A 19,656-nucleotide genomic window follows, 5' to 3' on the forward strand; every position below is an offset into this window, starting at 1 on the left:
GTATAGCTAGTATAGTGCCCCAGTATAGCTAGTATAGTGCCCCAGTATAGCTAGTATAGTGCCCATTATAGCTAGTATAGTGCCCATTATAGCTAGTATAGTGCCCATTATAGCTAGTATAGTGCCCAGTGCAGCTAGTATAGTGCCCAGTGCAGCTAGTATAGTGCCCATTATAGCTAGTATAGTGCCCCAGTATCGCTAGGTAGTGCCCCAGTATCGCTAGTATAGTGCCCCAGTATCGCTAGGTAGTGCCCCAGTGCCCCCCCCCCCCGCCTCCCCTCTCCCCTGCGGCCGCCGCTGCTTTTACCTTAGCAGGCGCCGCTTCTTCTATTCCCCTCCTCTCTGGCTCCGTAGGACAGCAGCACTCTTCACGGTGGCTGCTGTGATCAGACAGGAAGCAGCGAAGAGCGCGGCTTCCTGTAGCGGCGGTTGCTATGGGAACCGCTCTCTCTCTCTCTACTGCAGCCGCCGTGAAGAGCGCTGCAGTGATTTACGGAGCCGGACAGGAGGGGAATAGAAGAAGCGGCGCCGGGCAGGTAATTGCAGCAGTAGCGGCGGCCGCGGGGGGGGCGGGGGGGGGGGTTAGTGCGGGGGGCTCGGACCACCATCACCAGCACCAGACTCGCATACAAGCCGACCCCCCAACTTTTGACCCCCTTTTTGGGGGTCAAAAATTCGGCTTGTATGCGAGTATATACGGTACTTAATCTGTATTATCTCCTGATAACAATCTTAATACTTGCAGAAGAATCCTGACATGAGATTAATTTCAGCCTCAAAATCCAAACTCCGTTTTTTTGCAAGTCTGTGTTTGGGGAGAATGGGTTAAATCTGACCTGGTTTGTATGCAGTCTTAAGGTGCGTACACACATGCGACTATAGTCGTTTGAAACGATCGTTCCCCGATCCTTTCAAACGACGATCGTTTGAAAAAAAGCAGCCAACGACCATGAAGTCTAACGACGGACGAGCTAGATCGTTCAAAACGAATGATCTACCTTGACGGATTTTTCCCAACGACGATCGTTTGCAAAAGTAGTACATCGTTGGAAACGATCTTCGTACTAGGCTTGACATGCGCGTTTCACTATTTCTCCATGGAACTTTTCATTTTTATGCGCAGGCGCAATAGTTACTTTTACGTGCTGTAACGTTCGTTCTAACTATCTGATCGTTACACACCTTTTAAAACTAACTTTACTTAGGTTGTTCTTTCATCAATTAAAAGTTCGTTCGTCGTTGACAACGAACGATCGTTGTCGCATGTGTGTACGTAGCTTTAGTACAGGAAGGTACAGAATATCACATTTCTTTGCATTGATTTCTCATTTTTGTTCGAGTGAACCAGCTGAATTGGATACAGCACTTTTAGTCTATTAATAATAACTTAGTTTGTTGGGTTAAGCTGGGAAATATCCCTTGACCGTATAATATAGATACATGTATTTGTTTTTTTCACACAGGGCAGCCATGGCTTCATCACACAACACCCATGGGCAAAGCTGGTTCGAGCTTTCATTAATTTGGAGGCTGCAGGAGTGGGAGGAAAAGAGCTTGTATTTCAGACTGGTACGAACTTATCATTTTAGAGACCCGTCCTCTAAATTTCTGCCTTACTTAGCATTTTGCCGGTTTGCTCAGTACATCTGTCAGTATGTGTGTAAGGCCCCGCTCACATCTAAGTGGGAATCACGCGCTAACCGCAAACCGCTATCAGTTTTTAAAACCACTAGTCCTATAATACTCTATGGCAGTGTTCTCACTGTTGCAATTACAGGCGTTTTGCGATTAGCGATAATCACAAACTCGTTACCTGCAGCGATTCTGGAGTGATCGTGACTATCATGTATAGAACCACTAATCGTGATCGCCCCCCAAACTCTACTTTGTCCAGTGATTTATTTATTTTCGTGCTAAATCGTGGAAAATCCCTCCTGCAAAACGCTATCGGTAATCGCTAGCGTTTTGCGATTTTAGATGTGAACGGGGCCTTAGTGCTATCCAGTTAGCTTACATTTTCGAGCAAATCTCATTACTGTCAGTAATGAGTAGGTCATATGTAATAATGGTGGTGCAGTTATGATTACCAATTGCTTAAGAGGGTCATATTAAGGTCTGTATTCTGTATTTCTTAGCTCCACGTGTGCTCCTGTCCTGTCAGATAGGCTCTGTCTAATTATAGCCATCTTCTCTTTGTTCTGTTCGGATTATTTAATAAAATACAGAAACAAAGCTGTTCCTCCTCAGGAAACTTCAGAGCAACATTTTTCATTTTCAGAAATTAAAGCCTTTGTCGACTCTAGCTATAACTATTAATCCTTAAATTGTACTATGTGTAATAGCTAATATATATATACATATTTGCCAGTTTTGAAAAGGAAGAGCACAGCCCTCCCCCTGGATGACGCAGCACCCAGTAATGCCAGTATGTATCATTTTGAAGTGCAGAGGGTGTTTTTACAGGGGTATATCATGTGAAGATGCTTTTTTACTTTTTATTTGGTGTGCGTTGGAAGAGGGGTAGTCTTATACAGTGAGTATATCTCAATCTCTATATTTGAACTGGAAAAGTTGGGGGGTCGTCTTGTACGCCTAGTCCTCTTATACGCCGGTATATACAGTATTTTTTTTTTTTTTTTTTTTTTTATTTTTTTAGCTGGGCATGGACTTTAAAATGATTAGTATCCTTAATCTTCCAGATTTAAAAAAACAAAAAATTATACATTCCTCTTAAAGAGAACCCGAGGTGTGTTTAAAGAATTTTATCTGCATACAGAGGCTGGATCTGCCTATACAGCCCAGCCTCTGTTGCTATCCCAAATCCCACTAAGGTCCCCCTGTACTCTGCAATCCCTCATAAACCACAGCCATGCTGTGAGGCTGTGTTTACATCTGTAGTGTCAGTCTCAGCTGCTCCCCCACCTCCTGCATAGGTCCGGTCCCTGCCCTCGTCCCTTCCCTCCAATCAGCAGGGAGGGAAGGGATGCAGGCGGGGACTGGAGTTCTGCAGGAGGCGGGGAGAGCAGCAGACTGACACTATAGAGATAAACACAGCCAGCTCTGACAAGCTGTTTGTCAGCAGCGTGGCTGTTATTTATGAGGGATTGCAGAGTGCAGGGGGACGTTAGGGGGGTTTGGGATAGCAACAGAGGCTGGGCTGTATAGGCAGATCCAGCCTCTGTATGCAGATAATATTCTTCAAATCCACCTCGGGTTCTCTTTAAATGTCTTTTTTCTTTTGCTTTGAAGGATCAAACATTCAGTTCTGCTTGAATGCTCTTTTGTTTCCTGCTGAGCCCTCTGTGTAAATGATACTATGTGCATTATTGTGCAGATAGTCCTTGCATATTGTTTTGTTTTAAGATGTAGCTTTTGTATGGAGTTCCACCAATCTACTATTGTATCTGTGACAACCTAAGTCAAAGTTTTCTGATTAAAAAAGTTATAAATTGAAAACAGTAGTCTTGAGGTGCCTATAAACCTTTTTTCTCATTTGATTCCCTGTACATTTGATTAATCTGCTAGGAAACTATTTCCCAAAATGTTAATCTAATTTTGATCGATTTTGACCAAAAATAGATCAAAAGTATTGTACAGGATGTAAAAGCTAGGTTGATTGGGGTTGGAGCAGGACCAGTGGTAGATCGATGCACGTATCCCCTGGTGGAATCAGTTGAAAATTGATGCACAGTAGGTGATGAGAATGGATTCCTTCTGAATCATCTATTCCATTCAAAAATAAATTGTTTTGGCACTAGGGGTGGAAATCTACAGTATGTGTATGGTTAGCTTTAGTCCATGCTTTACACACTAGTATTCCATGGAGCTCTCCTGTGTGAATTGAATAAAAGACTACAGTTTGTGTAGTGCAATTGCTCACTGTTATTTGATGATTTTTAATGTCTTTGATTGGTTGATTTATATTTGTTTTGCTGCTGTTTTTCCAGGTCCAGAAAACCCATGGCTGGTGCAGGCCTATGCTCAGGCAGCTGTCCACCCTTGTGCTTCTGTTGTGGCTCAGGAAGTTTTCCAGAGTGGTATTATCCCTTCAGATACAGATTTCCGCATTTATAGAGATTTTGGCAATATTCCAGGTTTGTTCTAATGGCAATATGCACTAGCTAATTTGTTTTTGGTCAGATTTATGCTTTCTGCCTCATAAACATGGTTTGGTTCCAGCAACCCTAACCAAAACATACTAGTGTAGTCTATTTCAGAGGTACTGAGCTGGTGCTATGTGTACTCAAATTCAATTTTAAATGTGTATAAATGTTGCCCATATCTAAAAATTGTAGCTGCCCAATCATATCAGTACAGCATTTGCTTGGTAGTGGACCACTCTTGTCACTCTTGTGCTTTTGAAACCCGTTAATAGAACTGCAAATGTCCTTCCTGCTTATTGTTCCTATTGTTGTTTTTGTTATTGTTATTATTATTATTATTATTAGTAATTTTATATTGCACTGTCATCATTCATGGCACTGCAAACAGCAAAATGTAAATTGTCCTTGTCTCAAGCTCAGCTTCGACCCAGTGGATACACAGAACACCTCCAGATACTTTTCACTTCAGGTTTGTTACTATAGCATCGGTCCCACTACTACTGTACTAGAGGTTGCGCTACTAGCATAACTCACGGTATCGGCTGAAGTAAGGGTAATATTGGTGTGTGCTGTCTGTGCACAGAAATATTACCGCCATTACATGCATCAAGCCCAAATTGTGGCAAAAGTAGAATAAAGTCCACTGGGAAGGTAATAATAGCTTGATTCCATGCATTTACAGCATGCAAAAACATAAATTATAGCTCATGCTGTACTCTCCTAGGTTTGTTTCACACGGGCAATTGTTGGTCGTTTCGAACTGGCCGCGGAGCTTGTCATTTAAAGCGCTTCCCTTTCGAATGAATGGGCAGCACCTGTACCATAGTTTTCTGCAGTGAACTGGCTGTAGTCTAGCACACATAGTAATCCATTATTACTCGGTGTATTCTTGACTGTCTCTGACTTGTCTTTTCTCAGGCTTTCTGTCACCACTACAGTACATTTTCTGAGTTACTATGTGTGCTTATGTTTTTACATGCTGTAAATGCATGGAATTGAACCACTGTATTACTTGCTTCTCTGTGAACTTGGTTTTACTTTTGCTACCTGTTACTGTCTTTTGTATACTTGAAGATTTTAAGTGATATTAATTAAAGAGGATTGATCTGCAGGTCCACCAGTATTGTCTGTGCATCCCTGGTCATATGAGTGACTACTGAAGATTAGAATCTTGGTACAGAGAGGCAGTCCAGGCACTGTCTCTTTTTAAATGTTTTAATTCATGCTTCAGCCATGTCTACAAAGATGACAGTTCCATATATGCATTGCCAGCAAGACTAGTCAAACCTGTATTGATGCGTGGTGAAGGGGTGGCTGGGAAGTGGGTAGCCAGGGGATGAAGGACAGCACTACAGCCGTTTCACGCCGTTCCGGCGCTTGTCCACGTGCTCCCGTGTCCAGGGTCCTGTGCCCGGGGTTGGACCCCGTAGTGCCGTCCTTCATCCCCTGGCCACCCACTTCCCAGCCACCCCTTCACCACGCATCAATGCAGGTTTGACTTGTCTTGCTGGCAATGCATATATGGAGCTGTCATCTTTGTAGGCCTGGCTGAAGCATGAATTAAAGCATTTAAAAGGGACAGTGCCTGGACTGCCTCTCTGTACCAAGATTGTGATTACATGTTTTCTGTACTTAGACCGGCTGCTCGCCCTTATGCTGATTTTGTTGATAGCCAATTCCATAGTGATATTTGGGGTGAAGAGAGACTCCATTTTGTTTGTATCTTTGCGGTACACCCTTCCACCTCCATTCAGCGGGTGCCGAGTAGACCTTCCTCCAGTGTACCTACTAAAGATTAAACAAGAGGATGGGTTTTGATTCTTAGGTGTATAATATATCAACATACTGCAAGAGAGATTGGGCAAAGTTACATTTTCAGTCACATGGAATATTTGCAGTGCTTGTCCTGTCATTTTTGTTATTGTCCTATCTATTATTGTGTAGGTATTGACCTGGCATTCATTGAGAATGGTTACATATACCATACAAAGTACGACACTGCAGACAGAATTCACACGGACTCCATTCAGAGAGCAGGTTAGTAATGCTGTGTAACTATTACTGCAGGCTGTGTCTGTAATTATAGTATTTATAATTACAATGGCGGTGCGCTGGATATAAGCACTTGCAAATTATGGTTCTTAATCAATAAATCAATTCATTAAGAAGATGTGTTAATACAATATAAAACCTCTTCACACATGCATTACCCTCATTCATTCAAGTCCACACATAATTGGACATGCTGGTTCCCCTTTAAAATAAAGGAATAAAAAAATTATCTTTTTATGTATAAAAAAAATGTATATATCTCTATATCAAATATACATAATCCAGCAGCGAGGATCTGCAAGAAAAAATATGAGGATGTCCACTTCTTTGTTACTACCAGAGTTTTGGACAGTCTGTTAATTCTAAATTACATTAATAGTGCTCAGTATCCCGCTGGTACCAGCTCAGTTCGTTTAAATATAAGTGCACACTGGCGCATATCACTTGAGAGCAGCTACTGATATAAATCTTACCCTCCTCGTATAGTGATGTAGGTTCCTAAGGTCCTTTTGGTTCCAATGGCTTCCTCCGATTAGCATTCCGGTAGTCACGTCCCTGGTGAGCGTGTGCAGGCTGCCGGTGTTGTCTGATTACGCTACCTTAGGATTTGCGCTGCCCCGCATGCGCAGTAGGAGACTGTGCGGCCACAGTTCGTATTTAATGATGCTGCTGATGGTAAAATACTAAATATCTCTGCTTCTTCGCATCCTACACTCCCCAAATTTTCAGGGTAGGGAGGGGACCCCCAAACTACCTCTATGCCAAATTGCAGCCCCCGAGACCCACTGGTTCCCGAGATAGGTTTCTCTAATCTATCTCCTGAACCAGCGGGGCTCGGGGGCTGCAATTTAGCGTAGAGGTTGTTCGGTGGATCCTCTCCCTACCCTGAGAATTTGGTGAGCGTATGATGTGTGGAAGCGGAGATATTTATTATTTTACCATCAGCAGCATAATTAACTTCACACTGAGCATGCGTGCTACTCAGTGTGGAAGGGAGCTTCCGGGCAGCGCAGTCAGACGGACCGGAGCTCGGCTGCGCCTGTCTTGCCGCTCTGCTACTGGTCCTGAGCGATGACGTCACTTCCTCCGGTGCGTCTAACTCGTGTTGCTGATGCCGCCTCCCTGCACTCCACTTCACTTCCTCATAGGTTACTTGCTGTAATAGCACGGTTTGAAGTGGGGGGGGGGGGAATATCAGGCTTGTTTGTAGGTATAAAGGGGCACCCCTCAACTCTACACTCAGCATATGAGTAACATGTTTCGACGAATCTGTCGTCTTCATCAGAATCTATGGACCAGCTGGGGATATATACCGTATATACTCGCATACAAGCCGAATTTTTGACCCCCAAAATGGGGGTCAAAAGTTGGGGGGTCGGCTTGTATGCGAGTCTTCCCTGGTGGTCTAGTGGTGGGTGGGTGGGTGGTCCGCGCCCCGCTCCCCCCTCCCCGCTCCCCCCCCGGCCGCCGCTGCTAATACCTGTTTAGGCAGCGGCCGCTTCCTAATCCGCGTTCCTCTTCTTAAGTGTCTTCTCAGAGTATCACAGCAGCGCGCCCGGCGCTGCTGCTGTGACGATGCAGGGGGCAGGAAAGAGCGGTTCCCTTGGCAACGGCGATACAGATCGCCGCTATAGGGAGCCGCGCTCTTTCCTGCACTCTACATCGTCACAGCAGCAGCGCCGGGCGCGCTGCTGTGATACTCTGAGAAGAAACTTAAGAAGAGGAACGCGGATTAGGAAGCGGCCGCTTCCTAAACAGGTAATAGCAGCAGCGGGGGGCGGGGGGGCGGAGCACTACCTACCTATGCTGGGCACTAAACTGGGCACTATACTGGCTAAACTGGGCACTATACTGGCTAAACTGGGCACTATACTAGCTAAACTGGGCACTATACTGGCTAAACTGGGCACTATACTGGCTAAACTGGGCACTATACTGGCTAAACTGGGCACTTTACTAGCTAAACTGGGCACTATACTGGCTAAACTGGGCACTATACTGGCTAAACTGGGCACTATACTGGCTAAACTGGGCACTATACTGGCTAAACTTGGCACTATACTAACTAAACTGGGCACTATACTGGCTAAACTTGGCACTATACTAACTAAACTGGGCACTTTACTAGCCATACTGGGGCACTATACTAGCTAAACTGGGCACTATACTAGCTAAACTGAGGCACTACCTACCCATACTGGGCGCTATACTGGCTATACTGGGCACTATACTGGCAATACTGGGCACTTTACTAGCTATACTGGACACTACCTACCTATACTGGGCACTATACTAGCTATACTGGGACACACTGGGGGGCTGCACCAATCCAGCATTTCCTACCCCCGGCTTATATGGGGGTCAGTCATTTTTCCCTGTTTTTTCAGGGAAAAGTTGGGGGGTCGGCTTATATGCGGGTCGGCTTATATGCGAGTATATACATATATATATATGTGGTATATAGTTCATATATTGGTGGTATTCATCCATAGAGTTCATGTCACACCTTCAACATTTAACCACTTGAGGACCACAGTCTTTTCGCCCCTTAAGGACCAGAGCCTTTTTTTCCATTCAGACCACTGCAGCTTTCACGGTTTATTGCTCGGTCATACAACCTACCACCTAAATGAATTTTACCTCCTTTTCTTGTCACTAATACAGCTTTCTTTTGGTGCTATTTGATTGCTGCTGCGAGTTTTACTTTTTATTATATTCATCAAAAATGACATGAATTTTGTCAAAAAAATGACTTTTTTTAACTTTCTGTGCTGACATTTTTCAAATAAAGTAAAATGTCCTATACATTTGAGCGCAAAAGTTATTCTGCTACATGTCTTTGATAAAAAAAAAAAAAAAACATTCAGTGTATATTTATTGGATTGGGTAAAAGTTATAGCGTTTACAAACTATGGTGCCAAAAGTGAATTTTCCCATTTTGAAGCATCTCTGACTTTCTGACCATCTGCCATGTTTCATAAGGTGCTAAAATTCCAGGATAGTATAAATACCCCCCAAATGACCCCATTTTGGAAAGAAAACATCCCAAAGTATTCACAAAGAGGCATGTGAGTTCATAGAAGATTTTATTTTTTGTCACAAATGAGCGGAAAATGACACTTTGTGACAAAAAAAAAAAGTTTCCATTTCTTCTAACTTGCGACAAAAAAAATGAAATCTGCCACGGACTCACTATGCTCCTCTCTGAATACCTTGAAGTGTCTACTTTCCAAAATGGGGTCATTTGTGGGGTGTGTTCACTGTCCTGGCATTTTGGGGGGTGCCTAATTGCAAGCACCCCTGTAAAGCCTAAAGATGCTCATTGGACTTTGGGCCCCTTAGCGCAGTTAGGCTGCAAAAAAGTGCCACACATGTGGTATTGCGGTACTCAGAAGTACTGGGGTCACTTGTGGGGTTCCTATACTGCCCTGGCATTTTACGGGCCCAAAACCGTGAGTAGTCTGGAAACCAAATTTCTCAAAATGACTGTTCAGGGGTATAAGCATCTGCAAATTTTGATGACAGGTGGTCTATGAGGGGGAAAATTTTGTGGAACCGATCATAAGCAGGGTGGCCTCTAAGATGACAGGTTGTATTGGGCCTGATCTGATGGCTAGGAGTGCTAGGGGGGTGACAGGAGTTGATTGATGGGTGTCTCGGGGTGGTTAGAGGGGAAAATGGATGCAATCAATGCACTGGGGAGGTGATCGGAAGGGGATCTGAGGGGGATCTGAGGGTTTGGCCGAGTGATCAGGAGCCCACACGGGGCAAATTAGAGCCTGATCTGATGGGTAGGTGTGCTAGGGGGTGACAGGTGGTGACAGGAGGTGATTGATGGGTGTCTCAAGGTGTGATTAGAGAGGGGAAATAGATGCAAGCAATGCACTGGCGAGATGGTCAGGGCTGGGGTCTGAGGGCGTTCTGAGGGTGTGGGCGGGTGATTGGGTGCCCTAGGGGCAGATTAGGGTCTAATCTGATGGGTAACAGTGACAGGTGGTGATAGGGGGTGATTGATGGGTAATTAGTGGGTGTTTAGGGTAGAGAACAGATGTAAACCCTGCACTTGGGAGGTGATCTGATGTCGGATCTGCGGGCGATCTATTGGTGTGGGTGGGTGATCAGATTGCCCGCAAGGGACAGGTTAGGGGCTGATTGATGGGTGGCAGTGACAGGGGGTGATTAATGGGTGGCAGTGACAGGGGGTGATTGATGGGTGATTGATGGGTGATTGATAGGTGATTGACAGGTGATCAGTGGGTTATTACAGGGAAGAACAGATGTAAATAATGCACTGGCGAATTGATAAGGGGGGGGGGGTGTCTGAGGGCAATCTGAGCATGTGGGCGGGTGATTGGGTGCCCACAAGGGGCAGATTATTATTATTTTTATTATTTATTTATAAAGCGCCAACATATTCCGTGGCGCTGTACAATGTAAGAAAACAAACAAGGGATACATAATGATACAGACAATGATATACATCAAATATAAACACTGATACAAGATACAGCACTGCTGATTACAATTTGATTTAACATGATGACAAAAATGTATAAATGTCTAACAGTGTGCAAGCAATTAAATTAATAACAGTCCATGACACAAAAGGGTGAGAGCCCTGCCCTTGCGAGCTTACAATCTAAAGGAATGGGGTGGAAACGAGGTGGGGATGTATACAGTATATGTACAGGCAGTGCGTAATTAGGTTATTTAGTGGGTGCATGGCCTAAGCTAGAGAATATGCTTGTCGGAAAAGGTGGGTTTTGAGGGAGCGTTTAAAGATTTCAAAGGTGGGAGAGTGGCGGATGTGTTGTGGAAGGGCATTCCAGAGGAGGGGTGAGGCACGTGAGAAGTCTTGTACACGTGAATGTGAGGAGGTAATTGTAGAAGAGGATAGAAGAAGCTCATGTGCAGATCTGAGATTGCGGTTGGGTTTTATCTGGAGACTAGTGAGGAGATGTACAGGGGAGAGAGATTGTGGAGAGCTTTGTAGGTTAGGGTTAAGAGTTTGAACTGAATCCTTTCATTAATTGGTAGCCAGTGAAGAGCTTGACAGAGAGGGTCAGCAGAGGAAGAGCGAGAGGAGAGATGAATTAGTCGAGCAGCAGAGTTCAGTACAGAATTGAGCGGTGTTAGTCGGTTAGTTGGAAGTCCACCAATCAATATATTGGTGGACTTCCAATCGAGATATAATAAGAGCATGTACTAACATTTTGGTTGTGTCATGGGAGAGAAAAGGTCGGATTCGTGCTATGTTTTTCAGTTGGAAATGGCAGGAGCTGGTTAGGGAGTTAATGTGAGGAGTAAATGAGAGAGAAGAATCAAATATTACCCCCAAGCACCGTGCTTTGGGAACTGATGTTATAGACGTGTTGTTAACATTTATTGTAATATCAGGCAAAGGGGTGGACAGGGATGGTGGAAAGACTATTAGTTCAGTTTTATTCATATTAAGTTTTAAGAAGCGAGAGGACATGAAAGAGGAAATAGCGGACAGGCAGTCGGGAACCCGTGTGAGGAGGGAGTTAAGGTCTGGGGCCGAGAGGTACAGTTGTGTATCGTCTGCATATAGGTGGTATTGGAAACCAAATGAGCTGATTAAGTTACCAAGACCGTGCATGTAGATGGAGAAGAGGAGGGGACCGAGGACAGAGCCTTGAGGTACCCCTACAGACAGAGGATGTGAAGAGGAGGCCTGCTCTGAATAAGAAACAGTGAAAGACCTTCCAGAGAGGTAGGAAGATATCCAGGAGAGAGAGAGGTCCTTTATTCCTATAGATGAAAGGATCTGTAGGAGTAGAGTGTGGTCGACAGTGTCGAATGCTGATGACAGATCTAGAAGGATGAGTATGGAATAATAGCCTTTGGATTTAGCTGTGAGGAGATCATTAGCTACTTTGGTGAGGGCTGTTTCTGTGGAGTGGTTTGGCCGGAAGCCAGATTGGAACTGATCAAGCAAGGAATTTGCAGATAAATACTGACTTAGTTCAGCATGAATGTGGCGTTCAAGTAATTTAGATGCAAATGGAAGAAGTGACACTGGGCGGTAGTTAACAAGTTCGGTGGGGTCTAGAGATGGTTTTTTAAGTAGTGCCCTCTTGAGTGAGGATGGAAAAATTCCGGTGGAGAGGGATAGGTTAAACAGCGATGTTAGGGCAGGGATGAGGGATGTGGATAGCTGTGGAATGAGATGTGATGGGATAGAATCCAAAGAACAGGTGGTTAGATGGGATTTGGAGATAAGGGAAGAGAGCGAATGTTCGGAGAGTGGAGAGAAACTGGAAAGAGAGCAGTCAACAAGAGGAGTGGAGATGGAGTTTGATGTCTGCGTGGAAAACACACTACGGATTTTTGCAATTTTATCTGTAAAGTATGTTGCAAATTCTTCAGCTGATAAGCATGAAGAAGGAGGAGGAGGGGTTGGTCGGAGAAGGGAGTTGAAAGTACTGAACAGGCGCTTTGGATTGTGCAAGTGGGAGGATATGAGGGAGGAGAAGTGTGATTGTTTTGCAGAAGAGAGAGCGGTTTTAAACTTGTTCAACTCTTTTTTTGTAAGTAATGAAATCCTCATTAGTATTAGTTTTTCTCCAGCGGCATTCAGCTACCCTAGAGCACCCCTTTAACTGTTTAGTAGCTTTGGTCAGCCAGGGTTGGCGACTGGCACGATGTGGGCGGACATTGGTGAGGGGTGCGATTTCATCCATGACTTGCGTGATTGAGCAGTGATAGTGTGCAGCTGCTGAGTCAGGGTCAGTGAATGGTTGTGTGAGGAGAGGTGCCAAGGCATCAGAGACAGATTGCATGTCTATGTTGTGGTAGTTCCTGCGTGTATATGAGCGTGCTTGAGGCAGGATGGTAGGAAGAGAGGAGGAGAGAGAGTTTAGTAAGTTATGATCAGAGAGCGGGAGAGGAGTATTAGTGAAATCAGTGATAGAACAGAGACGAGTGAATATGAGGTCAAGTGTTATGACCATTAGAGTGAGTTGGAGCAGTGGACCACTGAGACAGGCCGTAGGAGGAAGTAAGTGACAGAAGTTTAGTGGCGGCAGAATTGTTGGTGTCAGCATGAATGTTAAAGTCGCCCATAATGATGGTAGGGATATCGGAGGACAGGAACTGGAGGAGCCATGCAGAGAAGTGATCTAGGAAGAAGGAAGCAGGGCCAGGAGGGCGGTAGATTATTGCGATCTGGAGGTTAGAGGGAGAGTATAGACGGACTGCATGGACTTCAAAGGAAGGTAGAGAAAGAGAAGAAATGGGGGTGAATGGCTTGAAGGAGCATCTATCAGCGAAAAGAATGCCCACACCACCGCCATGTTTATTCCCACTTCTAGGCGTGTGACTAAAGTGGAATCCCCCATAAGAGAGGGCGGCAGGTGAGACCGTGTCAGAAGGCGTCAGCCATGTTTCTGTGACCCCAAAGAAGGTGAAGGCGTTGGAATTGAAAAGGTCATGGATGAAAGGAAGTTTGTTGCAGACTGAGCGGGCATTCCAGAGAGCAGCAGAGATAGGTGGGGGAGGAGGGGGGAGAAGAGGAATATTAATAAGGTTGTGGCAGTTTCGGTGTGCATGTAGTTGGCTGTTAGCAGTGCGATTAGTGTGCAAGAGTGAGGAGCGAGCCGGCAGAGAGGGTCCGGGGTTTGGTGAAATGTCACCTGCAGCAAGGAGTAGTAGGAGGCAGAGAGAGCGGAGGATAGGGTGGGATTTCGATTTATGGGTAGTTGGAGTATGAAATGTATAGCGCGGTTGTATGAATAAGAAAGTTTCGTGAGAAGCAACCTGTGGAGAGGATAAAAGAGAGGGAGAAATGTAGAGCGTGTTGCTGACAGCAGGAGGTTGCAGTGAGTGTACAGATTTGAGAATAGCAGGGGAAAGCAGGCTAATCATGAAGAGCAGAGACATTATTTCACTAACCGTGAATCAGATTGCTAAAGTCTTGTGTCTGTTCCTTCTGGTCTCTTCTGGCTTAATTGTGGTCTAATTCAGTCGTTCTCTTTGTACTTAGAAACCGGTGTACTTTGAAATACTGGTGCATAAATCGACCAAGGTCTAATTGACTTACAGTTGCATTTATATAGTAAGCCTGATAAGCCTATGCTTAGCAGGCCTGATTGTAGACTGACTGATGCAGGTGAGGGAATGAGCTCAGCCTGTAGCAGATCACAGTGCAACTCAGGTAATTGAGCAGGAAGCTGCTTAATTGTCTATAGGTGTTGGGGCCAAATTAGCATGGAGCCAGAGGAGGGCAGACTAATTCATGGAATATACAAAGCCAGTCACTTAGCTATAGTAAAATGCAAAGTATTACAGCACTTCAGAATATTCACAGGTTGCAGTAAAATTGGAAGTTCACAGAAGCGCAGATAATACCATAAGAGTTAGATTGCGTTCACATTAGGGTCTAATCTGCTGGGTAACAGTGACAGGTGGTGATAGGGGGTGATTGATGGGTAATTAGTGGGTGTTTAGGGTAGAGAACAGATGTAAACCCTGCACTTGGGAGGTGATCTGATGTTGGATCTGCGGGCGATCTATTGGTGTGGGTGGGTGATCAGATTGCCCGCAAGGGGCAGGTTAGGGGCTGATTGATGGGTGGCAGTGACAGGGGCTGATTGATGGGTGGCAGTGACAGGGGCTGATTGATGGGTGGCAGTGACAGGGGGTGATTGATAGGTGATTGACAAGTGATCAGTGGGTTATTACAGGGGGGATAGAGGCATACAGTACACAGGGGGGGGGTCTGGGGAGAATCTGAGGGGTGGGGGGTGATCAGGAGAGAGCAGGGGGCAGTTTAGGGTTAAAAAAAAAAATAGCGTTGACAGATAGTGACAGGAAGTGATTGATGGGTGATTAGGGGGGTGACTGGGTACAAACAATGGTCTGGGGGGTGGGCAGGGGGTGGGGAGTCTGAGGGGTGCTGTGGGCGATCAGGGGGCAGGGGGGGGGGAATCAGTGTGCTTGGGTGCGACATAGGGTGGCTGCAGCCTGCCCTGGTGATCCCTCGAACACTGGGACCACCAGGGCAGGAGGCAGCCTGTATAATAGGCTTTGTATACATTACAAAGCCTATTATACCTAATCCATGCGACGATCCGGGTGCTAGTAACCTGCCGGCGCTTCCGAACGGCCGGCGGGTTACAGCGTGAGGGGGGCGGAGCCAGTCGCCGGCGGCTGATCGCGTCACAAATGACGCGATCGCCACATAACCACGCCTGCCTCTGCCGATGGGCGTATTGCGGTCGTTTAGGCCCAGTCTTTGCCGCCTGGGGGCGGTCGGCAAGTGGTTCATGTTGAAATTTAAACTTAAAAAATTAAAAAAAATTGTCTGTAATGATGCTTATTGATAGAATTGTCCTGTTACTGTATTAATAAAATGATCATTTTATATTTGCACTATTTTACTTCATTAGCTGACTATGCAAATAATTGTTCTGTTTTTTAGTCTCTGGTTTAATTTAAACAGCCAAGAAGCAGTGAGAGACAGCTTGAGATAAGGTTTTACTGAAAGAAAGTTCAAAGGGTCACTGCCTCTGCTTAAAAGACAGAATATGGTTTTAAAACTGCAATGACTGGAGGACTAGGGATGATCAATGGGATGCAAAAAATTCTAAAAATTTAAAGATAAGATATTATGAATTGTTTAGTTTCAAGCTGCATATAACGTACATGAAATTTGAATGTTTATGGAAATTCTATGCGTCTCATGATTATTGAGGACCCCATTTTAAAGAGACACTGAAGCGAGACTAAATCTCGCTTCAGCTCTCATATATAGCAGGGGCATGTGTGCCCCTGCTAAAACGAGGGTCCCTTCACCCCCAACCCACCCCCTGCAAACCTTGGTCACAAGTTGGTCGTAGATTTCTTTCTTCCTGGAGGCAGGGTTAACGGCTGCAGCCCTGCGCGCATCACCGCCTCTCCCCCGCCCCTCTCAGTGAAGGAAGACTAAGAGGGGCGGGGGAGAGGCGGAGATACGCGCTGACAGACGCGCGTGGGGCAGGGCTGCGGCGGTTAGCCCTGCCCCAATGCGGAAGCGCTCCCCCGCATTACGGAAGGGAATTGGGGGGACAGGGACCCCCGTTAAGCCGCGGGATAGCGGCGTTTTAGCAGGGGCACACGTGCCCCTGCTATATATGAGGTCTGAAGCAAGATCTATTCTCGCTTCAGACTCTCTTTAAGTGTGTGTGCGTGTAAAGGGTTGGACATTCATTTGATGCTCTGGGCTGTGGAACTCGCATCATGGTTCAACGTTTGAACTTAGCAGTGCATATGAGGGTGTTCATGCTGAAAGTTAGGAACATCAGGAGTAGTGATGGTCATGTCTAGGATAACTCATGGAGAAGCATGTGATCAGTTTAAGGTGATACCGTAGATATGCAAGTCTCTGATTTGCTAGTAATGATCATGTGCTAAAGCAGGATGTGATCACAGCAAATCAGGGCTTTGCGAGTATATCAGCTGATCAAACAAAACCACATCCTTCTCCATGAGTTCTCCTAGACATGACTATTACTAATCAGTAGAGAACACTATGCATAATAAGGTGCCTCAAGTTTTGTAAAAAGGCCTTTCATTCTCTAGGAGTTTGATTCTGCAGAGTATTATCAGAACCAAGGAATGTTCTGTTCTAAAGCTACGCTCCATGCTTCACAGTTGGTGACAGATGTGGGTTTTGTCATTCTCCAATCCATCCAATTTTTGGAAAAGGTATTAAATAAGTCATAACCATTTATATTTCTCCAACAACTCTGTAAACTGTCAATAAGCTGGCAAGGTAAAATTCATCAGAAAGGAGTGCTAGGTTGAATTGAACACAAATATATCAGCATGCCTGTTGACACACCTTTTTTCCAGATGACACATAAGGTTAACTGGCAAACCATTCCATGATTCTACATCACAACTACATTTGTATTCATAATGTTTTCATTTATTAAAATGCTTACACATTTTTCATGTGATGTTCCAGCTGTGAGCTCTCTGTTTAGTATTTTCTATGACTTATGTGCATTTTATGTAATTAAGGACAATGTAATCATATTTCACTTTAATGACTGTGAACCAATAGTTTTAAAAGCTATGAATGGCAAAATAAAGTTTGGTCACTGCTGTATATCAGACAAGAGAAGGAGAAAAAACTTAAACCCGAAACCCTCAAAACCTACAACATATCGTGTATACTCGTGTATAGGTCAAGGTACCCACTTTTCCTTCAAAAACCAGGAAAAAAGTGATTGACTTGTGTATAAGCCCCCTCCCCAGTATAAATAGTCAGATGTGCCGCCAGTAGGAGGGATCCTCCTATTCAGTATAAATAGCCAGATTTGCCCCCAGTACTAGGCAGCCCTCTCCCCATAGCCAGATGGGCCCCCAGTTCTAGGCAGCACCCCTCCATATAGCCCAATGTGCCCCAAGTGTGTTTAGTAGAATGACCTATAGTCACTACTGATTCAGTAAAACAGTGAGCGGTGTGCAGCAATAGATATGACCTGTGTCCCCTGCTTTGTCTAGCTTCCGTCCCTCCCGGCATTATGGTGTGCTGCAATAGGTGTGTCCCCCGGCAATAATCGCTACGGTGGAGTGGAGAAAACAGCAGTGTCGCGAGTAGTGCCAGGGATCCCTCCTTGGCTCCTTTCTGTCTCTGCCACTATGTCTCAAGCCACCACTAGATGGCGTCATCAGTATGAGACACGGCCAGTGCATCAGAGCGGGAAGGGGATCCTGGCCAGTGCACATGACTCTGCTGTTCGTTCCGCTCCATTGTAGCCATCATTGCTGGGTTACACTCCTATTGCTGCACACCATGTTGCCGGGAGGGTCGGAGTCTAGACACAGCAGGGACTGGCCACATCGGGGTCACAGCGCAGGAATGCACAATGCTGGGTCACAGCTCTGCTTCACTATTGCTGCATCCCAAAGGGGGGACGACAGACTCTTTGAATCACTCGCGTATAAGCCAAGGGGGTAACTCTTCAGCACATTTGCGATAGTTTCCTTTTTGAGCTTAATAGATCTCTCCATCAGTCAAGTATGATATTAAATGAAAATCCTTTTTAGGGCCCATTCACACTTACAAAACGCTAGCGCTTTTGCGTTTCCCATATAGACTATTGTTGAAACGCATCTGTCCTGGGCACAACGGACCATCGGAGCAGACACTGCGCTGTCCGTTCCTGCTGGCCATTGGTGGTCTGGATCAAGTAGGAGCCTACACTCAAGGTGGTAGGATCCACTGCAATTGTAGTGGAGTTCTGTATATGTGATACTTTTAGACCTAAATATGGAAAAGCTGCAGTGAATAAAGTTTTTTTCCCATCTCATGCACACTGAAATATTCTTGCTTTCTTTATTTTTCCCAGGTGACAATATAATGGGGGTATTGAAACACTTGGCATCCTCACATCTGCTTGCTGACTCATCAGAGTACCGCCATGGGAATTTGGTCTTCTTTGATGTGAGTGGCCTGTTTGTGTTGTCTTACCCAGCTCGCATTGGTACCATAGTAAATTACATCATAGGCGCACTTGCTCTGTTTTATCTGAGCAAAAAGACCATTAAATACAAGCGTGGAGGTAAGTTATTGTGCTTACTCGTGTTTTCCCTTCTCAAAATTATTTTAAAAAAATGCACATCACTCTCCTTTCGAATTTTAGCATACTTATTCTGTGAAGAACATATAGTACACAGTGGTTTAAATGAAACCTTTTTTTTTGGTTTGTTTGTTTTATTGTAGGGAATATGTTAGCTGTCATCTTTATTTCCTTAATGAGAACCTGAGGTAGATCTTCGGGGGGCAGATGGGATACAGAGCCATGTTCTCTGCCTAATGACCTGGCTCTGTGTCCCCCAACCGCCGCTCTCTGCACCCCCCCCCCCCCCACCGCTGCGCTATAGACCCCTGAGTTTAGCGACAGGGTTTGTGGCTAACTCGGCGGAAAACAGAGGAGAGAGGAATTCCCTGTTTAAAACCCCCGCCAGGTCCGTTCTTACAGGGTTTCCTAAGCTGCATCGGGCAGCTCTCTCCCCTGGCCATGCCTCCTGCTACTCCCCCGCCTCCCTGCACGCTATGAGAGACAACACAGTCTCTCAGCGCGGCTTCGTGACCCAAGTGAAAGTGGGCCATTGCGTCCCACAGGAGCGTCAGGGAGCTGAGTTTTTTTGCGGCTACCTGATCCGCTCAGCCCTGCGGATCAGGTAGCCTACTATTTTTTATGCGCCCCTCTCAGGCTCTCTTTTTAAAGAAAAATGCTTGGTGCTTTTTTTGTTGCATTGATCTTCTGCCATCGATAACCATTGTATCACTGACCTATAAAAGTAGTATGCAGAACAGGTAGAGAACCTGAAGTGAGAGTGATATGAAGGCTGCCATATTTTTTTTTTCTTGTAAACAATGCTCTACTCTACTGAAGTCAAAATGTCAACGTGACATTCAGGCAGCGGGTATTTTTAAAGGGAATACATATTCTCCTTACTACTGTGATTTTTGAGTCCCCAGAGGCTA

General features: G+C 45.3%; 1 protein-coding gene across 11 annotated transcripts in view; it reads left to right on the forward strand.

The window, feature by feature from the left end:
• The window catches only part of ERMP1 (endoplasmic reticulum metallopeptidase 1), a 133,954-nt gene that overhangs the window by 42,080 nt on the left and 72,218 nt on the right, over nucleotides 1-19,656 (forward strand). For all 11 annotated transcript variants that reach the window (XM_068235482.1, XM_068235522.1, XM_068235567.1 and 8 more), the window contains exons 4-7: nucleotides 1,464-1,569; nucleotides 3,948-4,094; nucleotides 6,048-6,140; nucleotides 18,515-18,727. In XM_068235482.1, the coding sequence (XP_068091583.1) occupies nucleotides 1,464-1,569; nucleotides 3,948-4,094; nucleotides 6,048-6,140; nucleotides 18,515-18,727 (559 nt within the window). The remainder of the gene's footprint in view (nucleotides 1-1,463; nucleotides 1,570-3,947; nucleotides 4,095-6,047; nucleotides 6,141-18,514; nucleotides 18,728-19,656) is intronic.

Source organism: Hyperolius riggenbachi, chromosome 1 (genome assembly GCF_040937935.1).
Source record: "Hyperolius riggenbachi isolate aHypRig1 chromosome 1, aHypRig1.pri, whole genome shotgun sequence".
NCBI classification, from domain to species: Eukaryota; Metazoa; Chordata; class Amphibia; order Anura; family Hyperoliidae; genus Hyperolius; species Hyperolius riggenbachi.